Below are 17,071 nucleotides of genomic sequence, written 5' to 3' on the forward strand. Positions count from 1 at the left end.
GCCGCATGCCAAATTTCCATGTTAATCTGGTAGCATAGAGGGTATCGTAGAACCATGAAAAAAAAACGCTTCGTCGTGCTGCAATGTTTATTTTTGGCAGAATGTAGCTATTTTGTTACGGATGTGCCAAGAGGAGCTGTAAATGTAGTTTTTTGAGGAATGCTTGCATTCTGTGTGGCACACTCCAACATAACAGCACTCGCATGCAGCTAACCACTCAAAGAGCAACCACAGAAGTACTAGTATTAGTATGGATACAAAACAAAACTGCCATTACACATGCCAGAAGGCAAGACATACCTTGAGATTGTAGAAGTGCACGACACCACTGTAGGTGATGAAGCCTACACGCACTTTAGATTCAGACTCTCCATCAGACCTGCACAAATAAATGACAATAAATTTCGTTTGCTTGTTTATCCAGTTTAACATCTCAAAGCTATGAGGGACACCACAGTAGAGAGCTCTGGTTAATTTCAACCTCAGCAGAAAGCTCAGGATAATATCAACCTAATTAATACTTTCCCTCCAAAACTATTGCAGCTCTGAACTAATTTCACTTAATTTCCATGGGAGTCTACTAGACAGGCTGCGGTCACGAGCAGTTTCTTACTTGGGCAGCTCTTGAAGGATAGTCTGAATGTGGGTGCAGAAGATATGCACCAGGCCATTCCGGATACTGTTGTATGACACGTCTAGCAGGAACAAGAAGACCGGAGGTTGAGGAAACACAGAGTTCTGAAAATAAATAAACAAATAAAGCTGGGGCAGTAAACGAAAGTGGAGAGACCTTTGAGCAATATACAAAAGTCGCAACTCTCTCAGAGCACTGTCTTAGCACAGAAAATAAGTCTGCTCATTGACACATTTCTCAAAAATTAGAGTTAAGCACTAGAAACTTACTCAATGCCCTGGCCTATATGACACATAAACACTAACGCCATCTGGACTGAGCATGCTCAACTGAACTGCGTAAGGTGTAGCCTACCACAGTAACCAAAGCTGGGTGCAGGCACGAAGTGAAAATTTCTGCCACTGTCTTCCGAGGGGCGCCATAGTTCTGGGACACTTCATGGTGACGACGCTGAGGCCGAGCGTGACACGATGAGTGAGCCAGAAACATTTGTGAGTAGTACTTGCACCTTGCTTGAAGAGGCGGCATTTTACTAGCAATACATTTTCGGAATATTCGAGACATTTTACTGGAAAGTGCTACAAGTAAACAATGAAGCCTTAAGATTATGCTTCTGAACAACCTGCAGCACTTGCAAAGAAATAAAAAAAAAAATGGCCAGACGAAAAGAAATTGGTACTGAAAACCCGATCACACTGATCAGTTCATGGTCACACAGCACAGGAGGAAGAGCAGCCGCCGGCTATGCAAACTCGGAAGAAAGCCCAATAATACCTCTCCTGTGCCTCACACTGTGTCCCAACTTCACACAAAACAATTTGCCCACTGAGGAACTTAAAGACCCTATGAACACTGTTCGGAAATCGGGCTGGCAATCAATTTGGGAACCGTAATGTTTGAAATTATAACGCATTGTCAGTTCGCCAGGTCTTCCTTCGGGCTTTCTCTAGGCACAAACCTTGCTATGGTGCATAAGCCTCTCCCAAGGAATGTTCCCTAGCTGCAAATATAGCTTTTCATTTCTCTTGTGGGGCTTCACATGATGGCCTTGAAATAATAATAATAATAATAATAATAATAATAATAATAATAATAATAATAATAATAATAATAATAATGCTCGTGGCTGAGCCAGCCTTTTTGCATCACTGTTTAGTAGTAGAATTACTACGTACAGGTTCAGCAGTATGAACCACTTGGGCTTGCTTTCAAATCAAATCAAATCAAATGTTTCTTTTCTATGTATAAGCAAAACACATGAAAGGGCTGCGGGAAAAAGCTGCTCAAGGTCAACTTGACTGGCCCACTAACCCAGTCGTTTTTGACAGCAGTAGAGTAGGAGTACATGGCATGGGAACACAAACTAGAACGCAAAACCACATATACACAAAACTAAATTCACCCGTTACATGTGGTAGATTTAGATAACATCACCTCAATTTCATGGTAAGAGCATGCTTGTATATTTATACGCTTTGTGCAACGAACCAAAAGTTTACGTTAAGTCCGCATTTCTAAAGGGCTCAACTGGACTATCCTGTGTGAACATTGTTTTATTTTTATTTTTTTATTTTTTTTTTTTACTCGAGGCCTATTCGGAGCAAGTGGGAATTATTTTCGAATATCCTCGAAGCAAATATTTCTGGCACACAAAAAAAGTTTGAACGGCAAAACACAAGTGCACTAGATGAAAGCAACTAAGAGTGTATTCGAAGCTTTGTCACATTCATTGAAGTTTTGCCATCGAAAATTAGGGGAGTTGGCCTACACGCCTTATAGTCCTTCTCTGTGTAGATATGAGTTTGATAAAGTGGTTTTTTTTTTCAGCTGTAAACGTGTGTTTTGCTACTGGAAAGACATTAACGGAACCAGAAAAGGCCGCCAGAGAATTAATTTTTTGCCAGGAACAGTCATTCGATGCTGTCGTCCTCTGTGTCTCTTCAACTGCAGTTGCGTCACTTCAAAGCTCTCCTCGCTTTTAAGCATCGACTCAAGGATGCCCTCTGGTCACGACTCGAACCACAAGAAGCAAGAACATGGAACGTTGTACACCGAGGTGAACACGTCCGAGATTTTGAATGCCACACATCCAGATTGAATCGGTTGATATTCGAAACCATAGAATATTTATACCGTTTCATGCTGCTAAACAAACTCTCTCTGTATAGCAAACTTAAACTCAAGCGCAGATTTGTCATTTTAATCAGTGCTCTCAAATTTTGGAAAACTTGGCTCTTATACATCCTCAAAAAGCAAGCCCTGCCGGTCACCCAGATGCTGTGGCAAAGGTATGACTTCCCGCTCACAGCTGTCTCGGCATCTGCTGGCATGCTCATCAACATAACACTCTCTCTTCGGTGTCATCATAATTACCTTGCAGTACTCCTTGGTGGCAACAATTTCATAAGAACCAAGGCAAAGCTCAGGCCGTTGGAACTTGTCTGATCGCTGACCCAAGTGATCCAAGTGGGCAAAGTAGGAAGGAGGCACTGCATGTGACCAAAAACAAGCTTATTACGACGGCAACATCCGAAACCCAACATGGAACTTAAAAAACATAACATGCTACATCAGGGAGCCAATAAATACTGTCACAATACAATATGAGCCAGGTGCGGTATCTTGGATTATTTGAATGCAGAGTCATCCCTTGTCACAGACCAAAGCAAAATCTCCAATCCAAACTTGAGAGGTACTATAATAATAAATTTACTGAGGCAACTGTTCTTGCTTTGCATGCCTCTGCTGGTCTTTGCAGAGTCGGTGTGAAACTGTTTAGAGCAACCTAAGCACATAGCTACTGCTGCTACTTGGCATATCAACGCTCTCTCTCAGCTGGGCTAAATTTACCCCACTGCTAAAAAGCAACTGCCCCAAAATTCAAACCCCGCACAAGTTACCAGTTCATGTTCATATCTCAAGTGAGCCATGTCTGACCTCATTACAGACATATCACATCTCGTTCCATTTGTCTTGGACAGGAGTTCTTCAAAAGCAATGTACATAGCTTCTAAATTTCTAATCGTTACCTTGAACGTTTATCACTCCTCAGTTAAGCTGATCACCTAAGACCACCACTGTGGTGGTACCTGCTGCGGTATTTAGTGGAGCAGCAATCTGCACAAGTGACCATCGTCACTGGTAGGCCTCACCCTCAGTAGTAGCCTTGCAGAAGACACACTGGAAGCGACGCCCGCCATCTATGAACTGCATCAGTGGACACATGTAGGCCTTGCACCGATTGCATCGCACAGGGCCTTCTTCCCCGAAGTCACTCAGCGGCAGGGCACTCTGCACACAAAGGGCTGCTGCTGAGGCAAGGCCCTTCTCTGCAAGCCTAGGTTACTCAACCAGTATAAGACACCATTTTGGTCCCCTCACGTGGAGGTACCCCCTTTAACATCCTCCAAACAAGCCGAGAACAAATTTCCAAGCAACAAGGAAACGTTCAGAGAAGAGCGTTCTTACAAAAAAATGTTTTGTATGATTTTTAACTGTGAAATTCAGTTAATTCGAAATCCCGGTTAATTCGGACATTTTCTGTGGTCTCAATGACCACGAATTAACAAAATTTAGCTGTATTTATTTACCCCTGGCAAGGTGTGCAAAAGCTACCAACATAGCAATATGCTGTCTGTTGTACTCGAAACCAGAAAGTGTCACACGGCATCAAAAGAAACTACAGCAGCATAATTTCTTTGTTTACAGGCCCCACCTCGAAGTGTGTGGGCTACACAGCACCAAGCAAAGTGAGGAGTTTAGATAATCAGTAACGCAGTGAGTGGTTAAGTTAAGTAATGCCGAAAGTTGGGCGAGTTGGTTAACATTCATGGTTTTTTCGCGCTATTTTCCATCATGAGTGGTTAAGTGGTGGAACAGTATTTCTGCAACTGGCTTCGATGACAGCCAAAGGGCAAAACCAAAATTTAAAGGAGCACTAAAGAGAAAAATGAAGTGGGCTTGCATAAGAGAATGCCAGTTCCTGGTTACAAAAAAGCCACTCTTACTGAAAATAGAGCTGTTATAAGGTAGTAAAAAGGAAGAACAAGAATACAGGTATCGTCGCCACAGCCAAAACGGCCAAGGCTCGCAACTAGTAGATTTTGGCTCGATTATGATAACATGCTTTTATCACAAGTAAACGACAGCAAAAAGAAAACATAAATGTTGCAAGGCAAATATAAAAATATACTTGGCAGCACCACAGGCGTCCATTTCAGTTTCGGTTATGTTCTGGCTCAGGCACTTACTGCAGCTCGGATAGTTTCGTTTTGGACCTGCGACGCCTGAAATACGAGCTTGGAGCAGCAGATGCACCTACCCTAAGTGCGTATTGAATGAAGATCATGACTCGGCATGCACCTGCGAAGTATTCTCTGCTCCCCACGCGCAGCAATCACAGAGTCTCCTCTTGCGTCATAGTGTGCGTCATCCTACCCTACTACGAAGTAAGAAAAAACAGTTTGAATTCGACCGGCAGGAACAAAAACCTCAACTTCTTAACGTAATATCTCAGAAATAATTCGATTTTTTGCTGTCGGATATGCGGCGACAGTGTCACCAAATGTAGTTTATTATATTTTGATAGCATACTATTTGGGTGTCTTTAGTGTCCCTTTAAAGTAAGACTTTGATCGTGTGCCGTCTTTGCAGACATGTCCTTCACAAACAAAACGCATCTCACTATGTCCCAAAACTCAGCCCAACCACATGATGATCTTTTTTTACTAAAAAGTTGCCGCTTGAAAATTACATATACATAGCACACTGCTACAGACATGAGTTTGGCAACATGTCAAGAAGGGAGCGTATCCCACCTCGCCAGGGGCTTGGCGGGCAAAGGGACTGATGCAAAGGGCGAATGGCAAAGCTGTCTGCCTCAGCATCTCTGGAGTGCAGGGTACGCTGTAGATGGTAGAACGCACAAACCGTGGGCTGCAAATGCCTGCATAAAAAAGTGATGACCACGTTAGCCTGGGGTATTATTATTACTGCGCACTGGTACACCTTCGCAATCAAAAACTGCCAAACCGTGTCTCTATGCATCAGCACAAAAAGCTTGCGACCATGAAAATAAACTAATCACACAGTCGCGGAAGTCAGTAATGCTACATGGGAGAAAGAGACAAGACGAGGCTAGGAGTGAAAGTATAACCGCTTTTGCAATGCTAGACGCACGCCATAAGATGCAGATCTCGGTTAAACCGTTTCCTTATTTGCGCCGATATTAGGTGCACAGATGGCATGTGACCATCTAACCCTTTCAATACAAAATTTATGAATTGTAGTTGATCAGAATTTGAAATTTACGTCTTCTGCGGAACCAGTGACTCACAACAAGCAACTTCTGCCAACTTTTGAATAACAAATACTGGCCTGTTGCAAGACCATGTAGCCATAGAGCTACTGCCTCAAACAGCTTCTGTGAGTATCCTGATGTTTAGTTACTGCCTTTAAGGGAAGATTAGGCCTTGACAATGGCACACTGACAATAATATGGGATAAATGTTTGGTTTGGTTTGGTTTGTGGGGTTTAACGTTCCAAAGCAACTCAGGCTATGAGAGACGCCGTAGTGGAGGACTCCGGAAATTTCGACTACCTGGGGTTCTTTAACGTGCACTGACATCGCACAGCACACGGGCATCTTGCTTTTCGCCTCCATCGAAAAGCTGCCGCCGAGGCCGGGATTCGATTCCGCCTCCTTGGGATGGGATAAATGCATGCACAGACTGCTTTAAATACGAAAACAATGATTTCTTTATGGGCACAGTTAGGATGGCTCATAGCATCTGAAAAATTAAAGGACTCATCAAAGGTGCAACATATAACGCAACACATATTCTCACCATTCTGCAATGTTATGCGCACTCAGCAACACTGATGATGTCACTCGCATTCAAAAATGTGTTTTGCACAAACCACCACATAAACAGACAACACCAACCTAAACAGAACAGAGCCGCTTAACACTCAAGTTCCAAGTAGACATAGGGAAAGATAAAAATGAACAAGAATGTATTTTCTTTACGTCACTATGCTAGGATTTCTTTGATCATGTGAAGATAAGATAAAATATTTTTCTGGGTTCTTGGAACCGCACCAATTTAACTGCATGTGGCCACAATATTTTTTTTTTGCAGCTGTTTCGCCCAAGTTATACTATTTAGCTTTTCAATGAAAACATTGTGAAGGAGTCAAAGGAAAAAATCCTACTTACACAAGCCAGTTAATGTTCCAAATTCAAAATCCAATATCAAAAATTTGTTCACGTCAATAATGAGGAACCAGGAGCTGAATTACGGGATTCGGTCTAAAGTTTTAGAGCAAGACGTAAAATGACGACACCATGACTCCTCGGCGAGACGTCAATGCGTGACGAAATGCAGAATGAACCGATGATCGCCAGGGTGTCGCCCCGGGCTGCTTATTTTCAAGGCAAGGGGTTTATTTGCACTTCAAGGAGCCATTTGCTAACTTTTTTTATATATATAGAGTGCAAATAAATTAAGTAATGCTTTACTTTTTAAGAAGCTGCATTTCAAGTTCAGCATTATCAAAAAAATCAAGAAGCAGCTACAGTTTTGCAATTGAATGGTCTCGTGGGTAACTTCTGTCACCATGAGGGCGCGCTGGCAGAGGTAAAACCATACAAATGGCGCCCTTCACTAAAACAGCAGAGTCCATGGCTAGTTCCTGCTTTTTGCGCATGGTCTGAAGTCAAGGTACTGTGTGGTGGTCGTAAGTGCGGGGAGAAATATGATCGAACGCAGTGTAATCAGGGCTCTTATTTTTCATTAGGAAACAAACAAAAGAAAGATCGACCACAGAGCATGGTCCGTTGGGCTGCACGAAAGTCTCACACACAAATCCTTCAGTTAAAACGAGCACAGGAAAGAAGCAACGCAGTGGAGCATACACTACCAACCTCGCTCGCTTTCATTTGTGTTGTACTGTCGCCTTGGCCACTGCATTTTGCTTTGGGTGCACTGCCCTTCATCATTGCACGCGTCGGCGTTACCGCTTCAGCACCGCAGCCACCACTCCACCACGGATGCCACCGGCATTTTCACTCTAAAACATTTTAGACCGCCTCATCGCGCTCTACAGAAATAGTCCTGAAACCACGGGCATAATTAGGTGTGCAACGTCATCTGTTTTTTCACCTCCACGACGCAATTGCAGCATCCCATGACGCAACTTTTCGAGATGGCGACGGCGACCAATAGGAGCGGGCGTTTCAGAGTGCTCTCAATTGTAGAGTGGTCCGTAATTCGGCCTTAGTATGTCATGAATAGAGAACAATGGGAATTTGGTCCAGACTGTGCAGCTAGTTCAAGTTTGTGAATGCCAAGCTCGAAGGTCTCAAGCAAAATGGAAGGCCAAAAGAGTAGACAAAGTAGACAAATTTTGTCTAAATGTTTCGTATTCTTCCTGCAAAATTTGCCACAAAATGAGAGCCAAAAAGTTGCCGATTTGTGACTCCTTTTTCTTGACGCAGATTTCTCACAGTGACGGCAAACATACTAATTAGGAAAGCATTGGTTACTAATAACATGCTGACATCAGACTGTGTATATGGGCTCCTGCAATAATGAAAGTAGACAGCGTGCAAAAATGCCGAATCCCCAACATTGGGTGTTAACAGATGCCCTATGAACAAGCTCAATAGAACTCAACAGAAAATTGATATAGTAAAGTGAAACTGAAGTCCCAGTTTATCTTCCATAGACTACTGTACAAGGTCGTCCACTTCTAGCTATAACACGGTCACTGCTTTCAAAGCAACATTGCGCCCGACGTAGGCATATATCGACGCAAAGCGATGCAAGCACAGAAGGACCCGGGCGTGTTGCTCCATATGGCCTGCCACTAAGCTATATTCCGTGGCCGAGTCGGACGCAATGACGCTTTGAAAGCAGTGACCGTATTATAGCTAGAAGTGGACGAGGCTGTACATCCCCCCCCCCCCCCCCCCCCCTTATGATAAAGATAATCTTTGTGAAACGACTGTTACAATAAAGGGCATCCAGGTACAGCGATGGCTTCCCACGAAATGACATCGTAGATACACACTACCTAGGATTGAGATTCAAGAGGGAAACTTTTTTAATTAAAGAAACAAAAAAAAAAAAACCTTTTAAATGGCTTTACCACCGAGCTTAAAAGCCTTTAAAAGAAGCCAGCTTTACATAAGCCTTGGAGCCGTGAGGGAAAGCATACAGCACATACGAAAAAAAGTAAAGCTGACTTCGATGATGGAAAGAAGGCAGGCAGTCTTGTAAGAAAGTAAAGAGAAAGTGCAGTGGAAAGTATGGAAAGGAAGAAACTGCCGATGATTCTCCGCACTATGCTGTACAAGGCAGCGGTGACAAGAAGTGGAGGCGCGCGGTGTGTGCGGCTTTTGCCGTGCTTGACTGTCGCACGCATTTCTAATCTATGTAATGTTTACACAAAGCTTTGGTTTCACATGAAATCAAACTCGCCTATATTTGTAGCCACATTGCATTCATGTTAAAGAGCTACTCCCACAAGGTGTAAGAAAAATCTTACTACTGAAAAAAAGAAAATTGCACAAAGAGACAATAAGAGAGGGGTGAAAGGTATTTTAGGGCGTCTTTTTCCTAAAGCAACAAGACATGTTTAGTTACCAGCCACTTAATTACTAGATGGCATCTTCACAGCCACATCACCAACCACTGCTATAGTAAAGACCCTGATATAATGAAGATTTCTGGCAATTCGAGTGACTACTATAAAGGGGTTCTACTATATACCCAACACTTTATGATAACAGTAATTTACCTCAATACTATTGAAATCGCTCACTTCACCGAAAGTTTGCATTCAACTTGCAAGTCAGTACAGCTTACCTTCATCATGCACAATAAAGTCTGTAGTGACCAGAGGTGGAACTTGACCCCTCTTGTTCGTGTAGAATGGGCCACCATGAGCTTTGCGGTCATCTTCAATCACCTGGATCTAGTAAAGGAAAGAACAGATTCCACAGAGTTGTTGAATATTTTTACGTACTGAAGGCACATTATAGTGGAAGGCTCCAGATTAAAAATCTCCGTACATGTGAAATTTTTGCATTCTGCATTCACTGAAGCACAGTTGCCAGAGCTGGCATCAGACCCACAGCCTTGGACTCGGTAGAAAACCAAGGCCACTGAGCAGCTACGAATTTCATTATTATACGGGCTAAGAATTTCATTACTTCAAAACACCGTTACAGAAGAGTCTTTAAGTCAGATGGTTGAAGGTTTATCAAACTAACCTTTCCCCAGGCCCTGTCATATGACAGAGGATTAATAAAAACAAGCCAACCTGAACAAACTGTAATTTGACTTCAGAGCATCATTTACGAGGAAGCAGTGAACTTCTCTATTATTTTTATTGATACATCCTTTTAATTACTTTGGCTAAAGCAGATTTTTACGGCAACCATTTCTATTCGCACACACTGACAACCTCTAAGGATCTTCAGCTTACAGTTCATAGTCACAAAACTTATGCATGGGTGAGAACTGCTTTTTCTTCTATTAACAATGCTTGTTAAATGCATCCTGAACTGTGGTAGCTGGCCATGGAACCTCCAGGGTACAAATCCTCGTCCTGCAGTAAAAAGTCGCAACGACATGCATTTGAACAGTACAAAGTCAACACAGGAATGTAATGCAAAAAAGGAACATGTAAAATTTCAGACGTTACTTGAACCCTAATAAACAATAAAAAGAGCCAGCAGCTTCTTCAGGAGACGATTGCTCTGTTACATAAGGTCTTCCTTTAGAAGTTGACTTACGTGATTCGGTACGGTGTTATAGGGTGAGCATTGCTGACCCTGCAGTAAAAGCAGGTGCCAGGTCTGCGAGTGTGCACGTAAGAGCAACAAATGACGTTAAGAGCAATTCACTGACATTGGACTCCGGCGTTAGATGCAGCGCTCTTGTCACACATCACAAATTGAAAATGCAAAGGGTTCTTCTTAATTGACAACTTTCAAGTGTCGCTCGTCACACAGTGAGCCAGCCTTCTTGTCGACACAAACTAGAATTGCACACTTCACATGTTGAGCCAATGGTTTCTCAAGCTGGTTCATTACCTAAGAAAGCAAGGTGCATGCATTCCACAGCATTAGAACATTGCGAGACAATTCTCAATTGTCTGCTGTCATTTTTATTTTAAGTGCTTTCAATAGACAAAATGCGGGCATTCAAGGCAATGAGTTAATAACCAGATGGAAAGAAAGCTGATGCAAATATTGCAAGAATTCCTACTCTGTTCCCATGTTTGTATCACATACTAGGGAAATAAAGCCCCCCCCTTTTTTCTCGTATTCAACCAAACTTGAAGAGGCGTGCACCAGCTCGCATTTTTATTGCAGTACCTGCGACCTCAAGATGAGATGGTTGTACCGCACAGAAGAAAGCCAAGGGCATGGTACTTGCTTTTTGATTCACTAATGAAGCAGCCACGTATGTCCATTTAGAAGTTGCAATGTTAAAAACACGATAATCAGAGCATGCACAGGATTTCACTTCATTATGGGCTACAATGATGGCGTTTCAAGGCAGCTGAGGAGAACTCACTGGGCTTGGCATCTGGTCTGGATCAAGTTTTCGTTGCGGTTGCTGTGGAGGAGCTGGAAGGTTTGGGTGAGAAGACTGCATTGGAGGTGGGGCTGGGCCTCCATAGCCAGGCCCTGGGGGAGGGCCTAGGCTACCCGGCCCATTGGCCTGTGTGCCCTGCAAGGAACCTCAGTTAGGCTACATGCATGCTGCAAACTGCCAATTAATTTTCATCCTTGACTTACGCATGGAATCGACTGCAAAGGACAAAAATCCACGTGCACGAAGCCACAAAGCAAACTGTAGCACTCTAAAGAGTTAACACCTTGGAGACAACTAACCTGAGGGGGAACACCACCGGGACCATAGAACTGTGCGGGTGGGGGTGCTGTGCCAGGAGGTGCGGGGTAAGGGTACGGTGGCTGGGAAGTAAAGGGCTGTCTTGGTCCCATGGGCTGTGGTAGCCTTCGAGACAGCTGCAAGTTCCCCATCTGGCCGCTAAGCTGCTGCAAGAGAAGCAATCAAGGAAGAAGGCAACAATGTTCAATGAGAAGTAGAATATAACATTCAAAATTAGTGCACTGCAAGTCTGAAAGGTTAGTTCCTTAGTCTGTCTGCACACGTTTCCTACCTGGTCGGGTGTAGTCGCCATGGGTGGTCCATGCCCTGCAGGTGGCGGTGCCTGACCAGGAGCCCTTGGAATGCCAGGAGGTGTACTCTCCTGAGGGGTGGCCTGTCTTGGCACAAACTGGCCACCAGGCTGCAGGGGCATCCCCTTGGGTGGAGGGCCTGGTTGATGCTGCTGAAATTGAGGTGACTGCTGCTGCTGCTGCTGCTGTTGTTGTTGCTGCTGCTGGTGCTGCTGCTGCTGTTGTTGCTGGTGCTGTTGTTGCTGGTGCTGCTGCATTAAAGGCTGCTGGTGCTGCTGCATTGGAGGCTGCTGGTGCTGGGCTGGCTGCTGGTTCATGTGCTGTGCATGTTGATGCAAAGGCGGTGGCTGCTGCTGCTGCTGATGGTGAACGGGTGGCTGCTGCTGGTGCGAGTGTTGCATTGGTGGCTGTGGCATGTGAGGAGCCGGCTGCTGGGGCTGTGGTGGTCCCATGTAAGCTCCGGGCAAGGGTCCGATTTTTGGAGGCATCCCCATTTGCATAGCACCTGCAGCAGCACATGCCAAAAGTCCTTAACATCACGGCTAGCAATTACGCTCTCATAAAAAAAAAAACAGTTCTGCTTTCCACACACAGAAAAATTTACAACATGCAATATAAACCTAAGCCAGACAATAATAATAACACTAGGCTGCCCTTTCTGTCTCCCTTATGGTACTCACCGGGAACACAGGCTGCACCAGCAGCGTAGCTATCCACACCATTGTAGGCCTTGCCAACTGGAGCCATGAAAGGAGCTTGTGGCCCCTGAGGAAAACCATGGGGGCCCAATGGCTGTATGTGGGGCTCCCCAAAGGGATGACCCCCATACACTGTTCCTCCTCCCAGCTGAGGTGGGTTCATGCTGCACACACAAGACATCAGATTTAGGCCACACTGGCGATATAAACCGTATGCCCACAAGACTCCAAACTCACTGTTAATGAAAGACAACAGAAGTAAGCTAAGGTTAGCGCCACAGACAGGTGAAACAGCTTAGCCAGGTGACAGGTGAAACAGCCTACTACAGGGTATGTTAGTTGTGCAAGATCAGAACTCACTGCAATAAAAAGACAGGATGAAAAGAGACGGCACTTGTGAACAATCATGCCATATTCTTTCATCCTGTTTTTTATTGTGTTATATACATTTTACATACTGCGGTGTTAAGTCCTGTGTGCCTGTGTCATACAAGTGTGCCATCAAAGAATACCACCATCATCTGAGCCACAGCACATCAAGTCACTATCCTGTCAGAAACAATTTGTTTAAAAAACTAAACTGAGCATTGGGGCTTCATGAGAGATACGAATGAAGATGCTCCCTTTAAACCACTTCCGCAGAGCCTAGAGAGCTTAAGTTACCTGTTACCTGTACAATGCCAAACATAGCTAAGCAATGAAATGCACACAGGTTTTTCCAGGTTTTCTTCTTGTGCCACCCTACAGAGCTACCACAAGGTGTCACCGGACCAGCAAGAACTAATAGTGCACACCTGAAGTAAAAATTTTACGTAAGTGCCTGTAGATCTTTAACCATGAGCTCCTTTCTATAAAAGAGTCTGGCAATTACACAAAACTTGCAGTTGCCAAGAACATGAGAAGCAATGTATCCCTTAGCATATTACAGAAACTTTTGCCTTCCACAGAGCTACGCACTAGCCAAATTACACGAAGTCTCTCATCCACCACATAGAAAAGCCCGTCCTATATCTACTGCCATCACTGAATTTTTGCCTCTTTCAGAGCTTGCCCAGCCCATGTGACCTGCCCATACAAGTCCCTGTCAGTACCTGAATGCTTCACTCTATTGCTTTTAGAATGAAATTTCACAGGAATTTGCAGTTATAATGTGGCAAGTACATGGGTTTCATTTTACAGTCTGTAGCAGAGCCATACTTGACCTCATTTCATATCCCATCTAGCCTATGTCATTCTAAAGTAACTGCAAGTGTAATGCTGGCATCATCAACATTTACGCAGAAAAGGAATTCTACCCGCCAAGGAAAGTGCACATACACATGAAACATACAGTTATTTATATGGGGTTTAATGGTGCATATCACATGCAACATACAGGCCAGGGTGAAGCGACATTCAAGCATCCAGCTTATCACTGATTTCTAAACATGAATTATTCATAGAAAATCCTAGGGAACCATAAACATTGCATATGGGCTAACATAGCTGACAAATCCGAATGCCTCAACCTAGAAAGCTTAGACAAGACCGAGGAAACAAAAAAAGAAAAAGACACTGTGCAGGTAAAGTTACCTGGGAACACTATAGAACCAAAACTACACATTCATGACCTGCCAATGTTGCATACAATAGAAAGCAGAGGTGTCAATATTATTATTCCAAGTTCGAACAATGTTGAAACATGCTGATCAGTGCTATCACTGACAACCACTGTCTTCAGGTAACATCTTCAGGTTGCACCACTGCCAGCATATCACAAAGAAATCTCTAAAGAAGTACTACAGTATGTGTGCATGTTGGCTTTAACGGCATTGATAACTGCTTGACAGAACTAGAGAGCTCTTGTTCACGGGGTCGACCAAAAACTTAGAAGTGAGCAATTAGAAATAAATGACAGCAATGTCTGGCCTGTATTATTTAAGCAGAAAAATGAAGAACAAAATAGTCCCAAATTAAGCATGGCTAGTAAAGCACAAAAGAAAACACGGACAACACATAGAAAACGACATGGACAGGCACTATCCGCATTGTTTTCCAAGTATAACACTTTATTACTGCCTGTCTGCATTGTTTTCTGTGTGCAGTCCATGTTTCCTTTAGCGCTTTACAAGCTAGGAGTCTCAACCAACATGTCCATCATTCTGCCCTTCCAAATGAAACATATTGATAAGGGCGCCCCAGGTCATGGAAAGAGCATGACGCTTGGAAAATCTGGTACCTACAGGTGTTAAAAGAATTAAATGCAATAATCAGAACATGTGTCTCAGATTATTTCGTGCTAGGAACTGCCTGGTGTGCGAGTTTCAAAAGGCTCAACAATGGCTGCACACATTCTAAGACCTCTCGAGTGACACGCACTTCTCGATGATGCAAAATCTACCAAAAGCCACGTGCTCCAAGTATTACACTTCATTCGTTGATGACTGTATATTTTAACATGTTCCATTCGTAACCATCTACAACAAAGTGAATACAAATTAGTAAGGGATCCACGGACCTCAACAAAAGTTGTCAATACCAGGCTAACCTGTTTTGGAGCTCGAATAATCATCACAGCATTGCAGCCAACACAAATGGACAAAGCAACCCTACACCCATAGGAGACATTTACGATGCACCTAACTGTGTCAGAAATACCCAGATTGGTTTTGAAGTGATAAGGCAGGTTGCTTTTCTCGCTTTTCCGTCAAATAATTATGGCAAGGATCCAGGCTTTCTATAAGATTCAACACACCATTATTCTAATGTTGAACTGTAGCAATATCAGTCTAAGCACACATATTGAGCTATTTAATGCAATCATTCAACTCTCTACAGTGCCCTCAATCGTTTCGGCGTTCCGCCCTCTAAAAAAAATGCACTACTACGCAACTCCTATTTTCTTTAACCGCAGGACATATCATTACACAGTGTTTTGTAGAACATGCAACTACACACACACACACACACACACACACACACACACACACACACACACACACACACACACACACACAAAGAAAAAACAAAAAAGAAAACGTCTTAATAGTAGAAGTTAAACAGCGTGACAGGCTAGGCTACATTGACTGTTTCATTGCGTAGCGCAAAAAGGTTTCGTGTAAGTGCTTCCTAAACGTAGAAAACGACCGTACATAACAGTACTGGCAAATGACATACGGCAAATAGTGATCCGAAAGCTCAGCAGGCAGCCGGAGTGTACCATGAATAAACTCACACAGACAATTATAGCTTTAGATATTACTTTTGAGAAAGCCGTGATTAGAAAGCAGCTTGCGCTGCGATGACAACGTGCTGTGAAACAAGGATGAGCAGCGAGACCCGCTAGAATATGGTAACAATATACTGAAACAGATTTAGCACATTGCATATTAAGCACATTAATTTTCGAGCCCTCATTGAAAGTCATCCCAAAATATCCAGGCGGTGCTAGCAATCACAGAACGGCGAATTATGTCAGCGACGGCTAATGACGAGCACGACGACTCTGTCGGCGTACGTCGGCAATTAACCACCGCTGTCAACTTTTAATTCAGCTGGCGCGCACGAACACTGCACATGTAAACGTCTGAATTGCTTTCGGGGCATCAGATAAATAAAACGAGCCCACCTACTTCCGACAAGCTTGAAAGGTGATAAACCAGGAAAAACGTTCTCGATACTACAGCAGGCACGTCACCTGCAACACAAGTTACACGTAATCAGAGTTGGCAGAGATCCAGCAGACGCACAAACCCCAGCAATGCATTTGCGTGAAGCTATATCTTCCGACTTTCTACCAGCAGAACAATAACCACGAAACCTCCAGACGGGAAGTCAGCTGGAATGCCTCCTAGTCGAAGTCGCATTTGCAGCACGTAGAATGAGCCCAACCGGTAGTGCTTATCATTTTCGGGACGACTGGTGATTGCATGAGCTAACTGGAAACATAAGGACAGGACTAACTTCCACTTACCTGCTGAATCAGACGGGCAGCTTAGTTCTTTCTTACTTTAAACCACAAACAATTACAAATATTTTCGTCGCTTCTGCGAGCAGAATCCTCGCAGCAGCGACATGCCACGTAAAAGCGCTACAATTTACGCATGCGCGAGACGGTGGCGCCGTCTCGCAAGTGGAAGCGATTGCAACCAACGTTAGTTGCAACGGCAGTATTTTAGCAACATATTTTAATACCACAAAATTTACCGCTTAAAACGCTTAAGACAACTTTATAGGCGTTTTGAGAGCCATAATATACGTAATGAACGTTTACATTCTACACGTTATATTCTACATCTGGCTGTGCGGCGGTCTGCCGACCGGCTTGCATTATAGGCGGTAATTTCTAAATAATTACCTTCAGGTCTTCTCACTCACTCACGTTCAGTACACATGCCGATATTACTTATGGGTTTGTCCAATGCAGACCAAATACCTTGATTGAAGTGCATGTGGCGAGTTTGTGTATGCAAATGAAACTGCGCCAGTATTATAATTTTCTGAAGGGTCATAGCCTCCTTTATTTTTTCTATGCCTGCTCA

General features: G+C 43.6%; 1 protein-coding gene across 5 annotated transcripts in view; it reads right to left on the bottom strand.

Annotated features, from left to right (window-relative positions):
• The window catches only part of Sec24CD (COPII coat complex component secretory 24CD), a 43,946-nt gene extending 27,286 nt beyond the window's left edge, over nt 1–16,660 (bottom strand). For 2 of the 5 annotated variants that reach the window (XM_084587966.1, XM_084587961.1), the window contains exons 1-12: nt 16,504–16,649; nt 16,163–16,227; nt 12,534–12,715; nt 11,835–12,358; nt 11,545–11,709; nt 11,225–11,380; nt 9,506–9,614; nt 5,452–5,579; nt 3,787–3,925; nt 3,008–3,123; nt 614–738; nt 301–379 (exon numbers count right to left, since the gene is read on the bottom strand). In XM_084587966.1, the coding sequence (XP_084444092.1) occupies nt 301–379; nt 614–738; nt 3,008–3,123; nt 3,787–3,925; nt 5,452–5,579; nt 9,506–9,614; nt 11,225–11,380; nt 11,545–11,709; nt 11,835–12,358; nt 12,534–12,714 (1,722 nt within the window). In that variant the 5' untranslated portion in view covers nt 12,715; nt 16,163–16,227; nt 16,504–16,649. Of the gene's footprint in view, nt 1–300; nt 380–613; nt 739–3,007; nt 3,124–3,786; nt 3,926–5,451; nt 5,580–9,505; nt 9,615–11,224; nt 11,381–11,544; nt 11,710–11,834; nt 12,359–12,533; nt 12,716–16,158; nt 16,228–16,503 lie in introns of all 5 variants that reach the window. The other 3 variants (XM_084587964.1, XM_084587963.1, XM_084587962.1) reach the window with 3 other exon arrangements.
• Between the last annotated feature and the right edge of the window lie 411 nt (nt 16,661–17,071).

Source organism: Amblyomma maculatum, chromosome 1 (genome assembly GCF_055883805.1).
Source record: "Amblyomma maculatum isolate TAMU_Amacu chromosome 1, ASM5588380v1, whole genome shotgun sequence".
Taxonomy (NCBI): Eukaryota; Metazoa; Arthropoda; class Arachnida; order Ixodida; family Ixodidae; genus Amblyomma; species Amblyomma maculatum.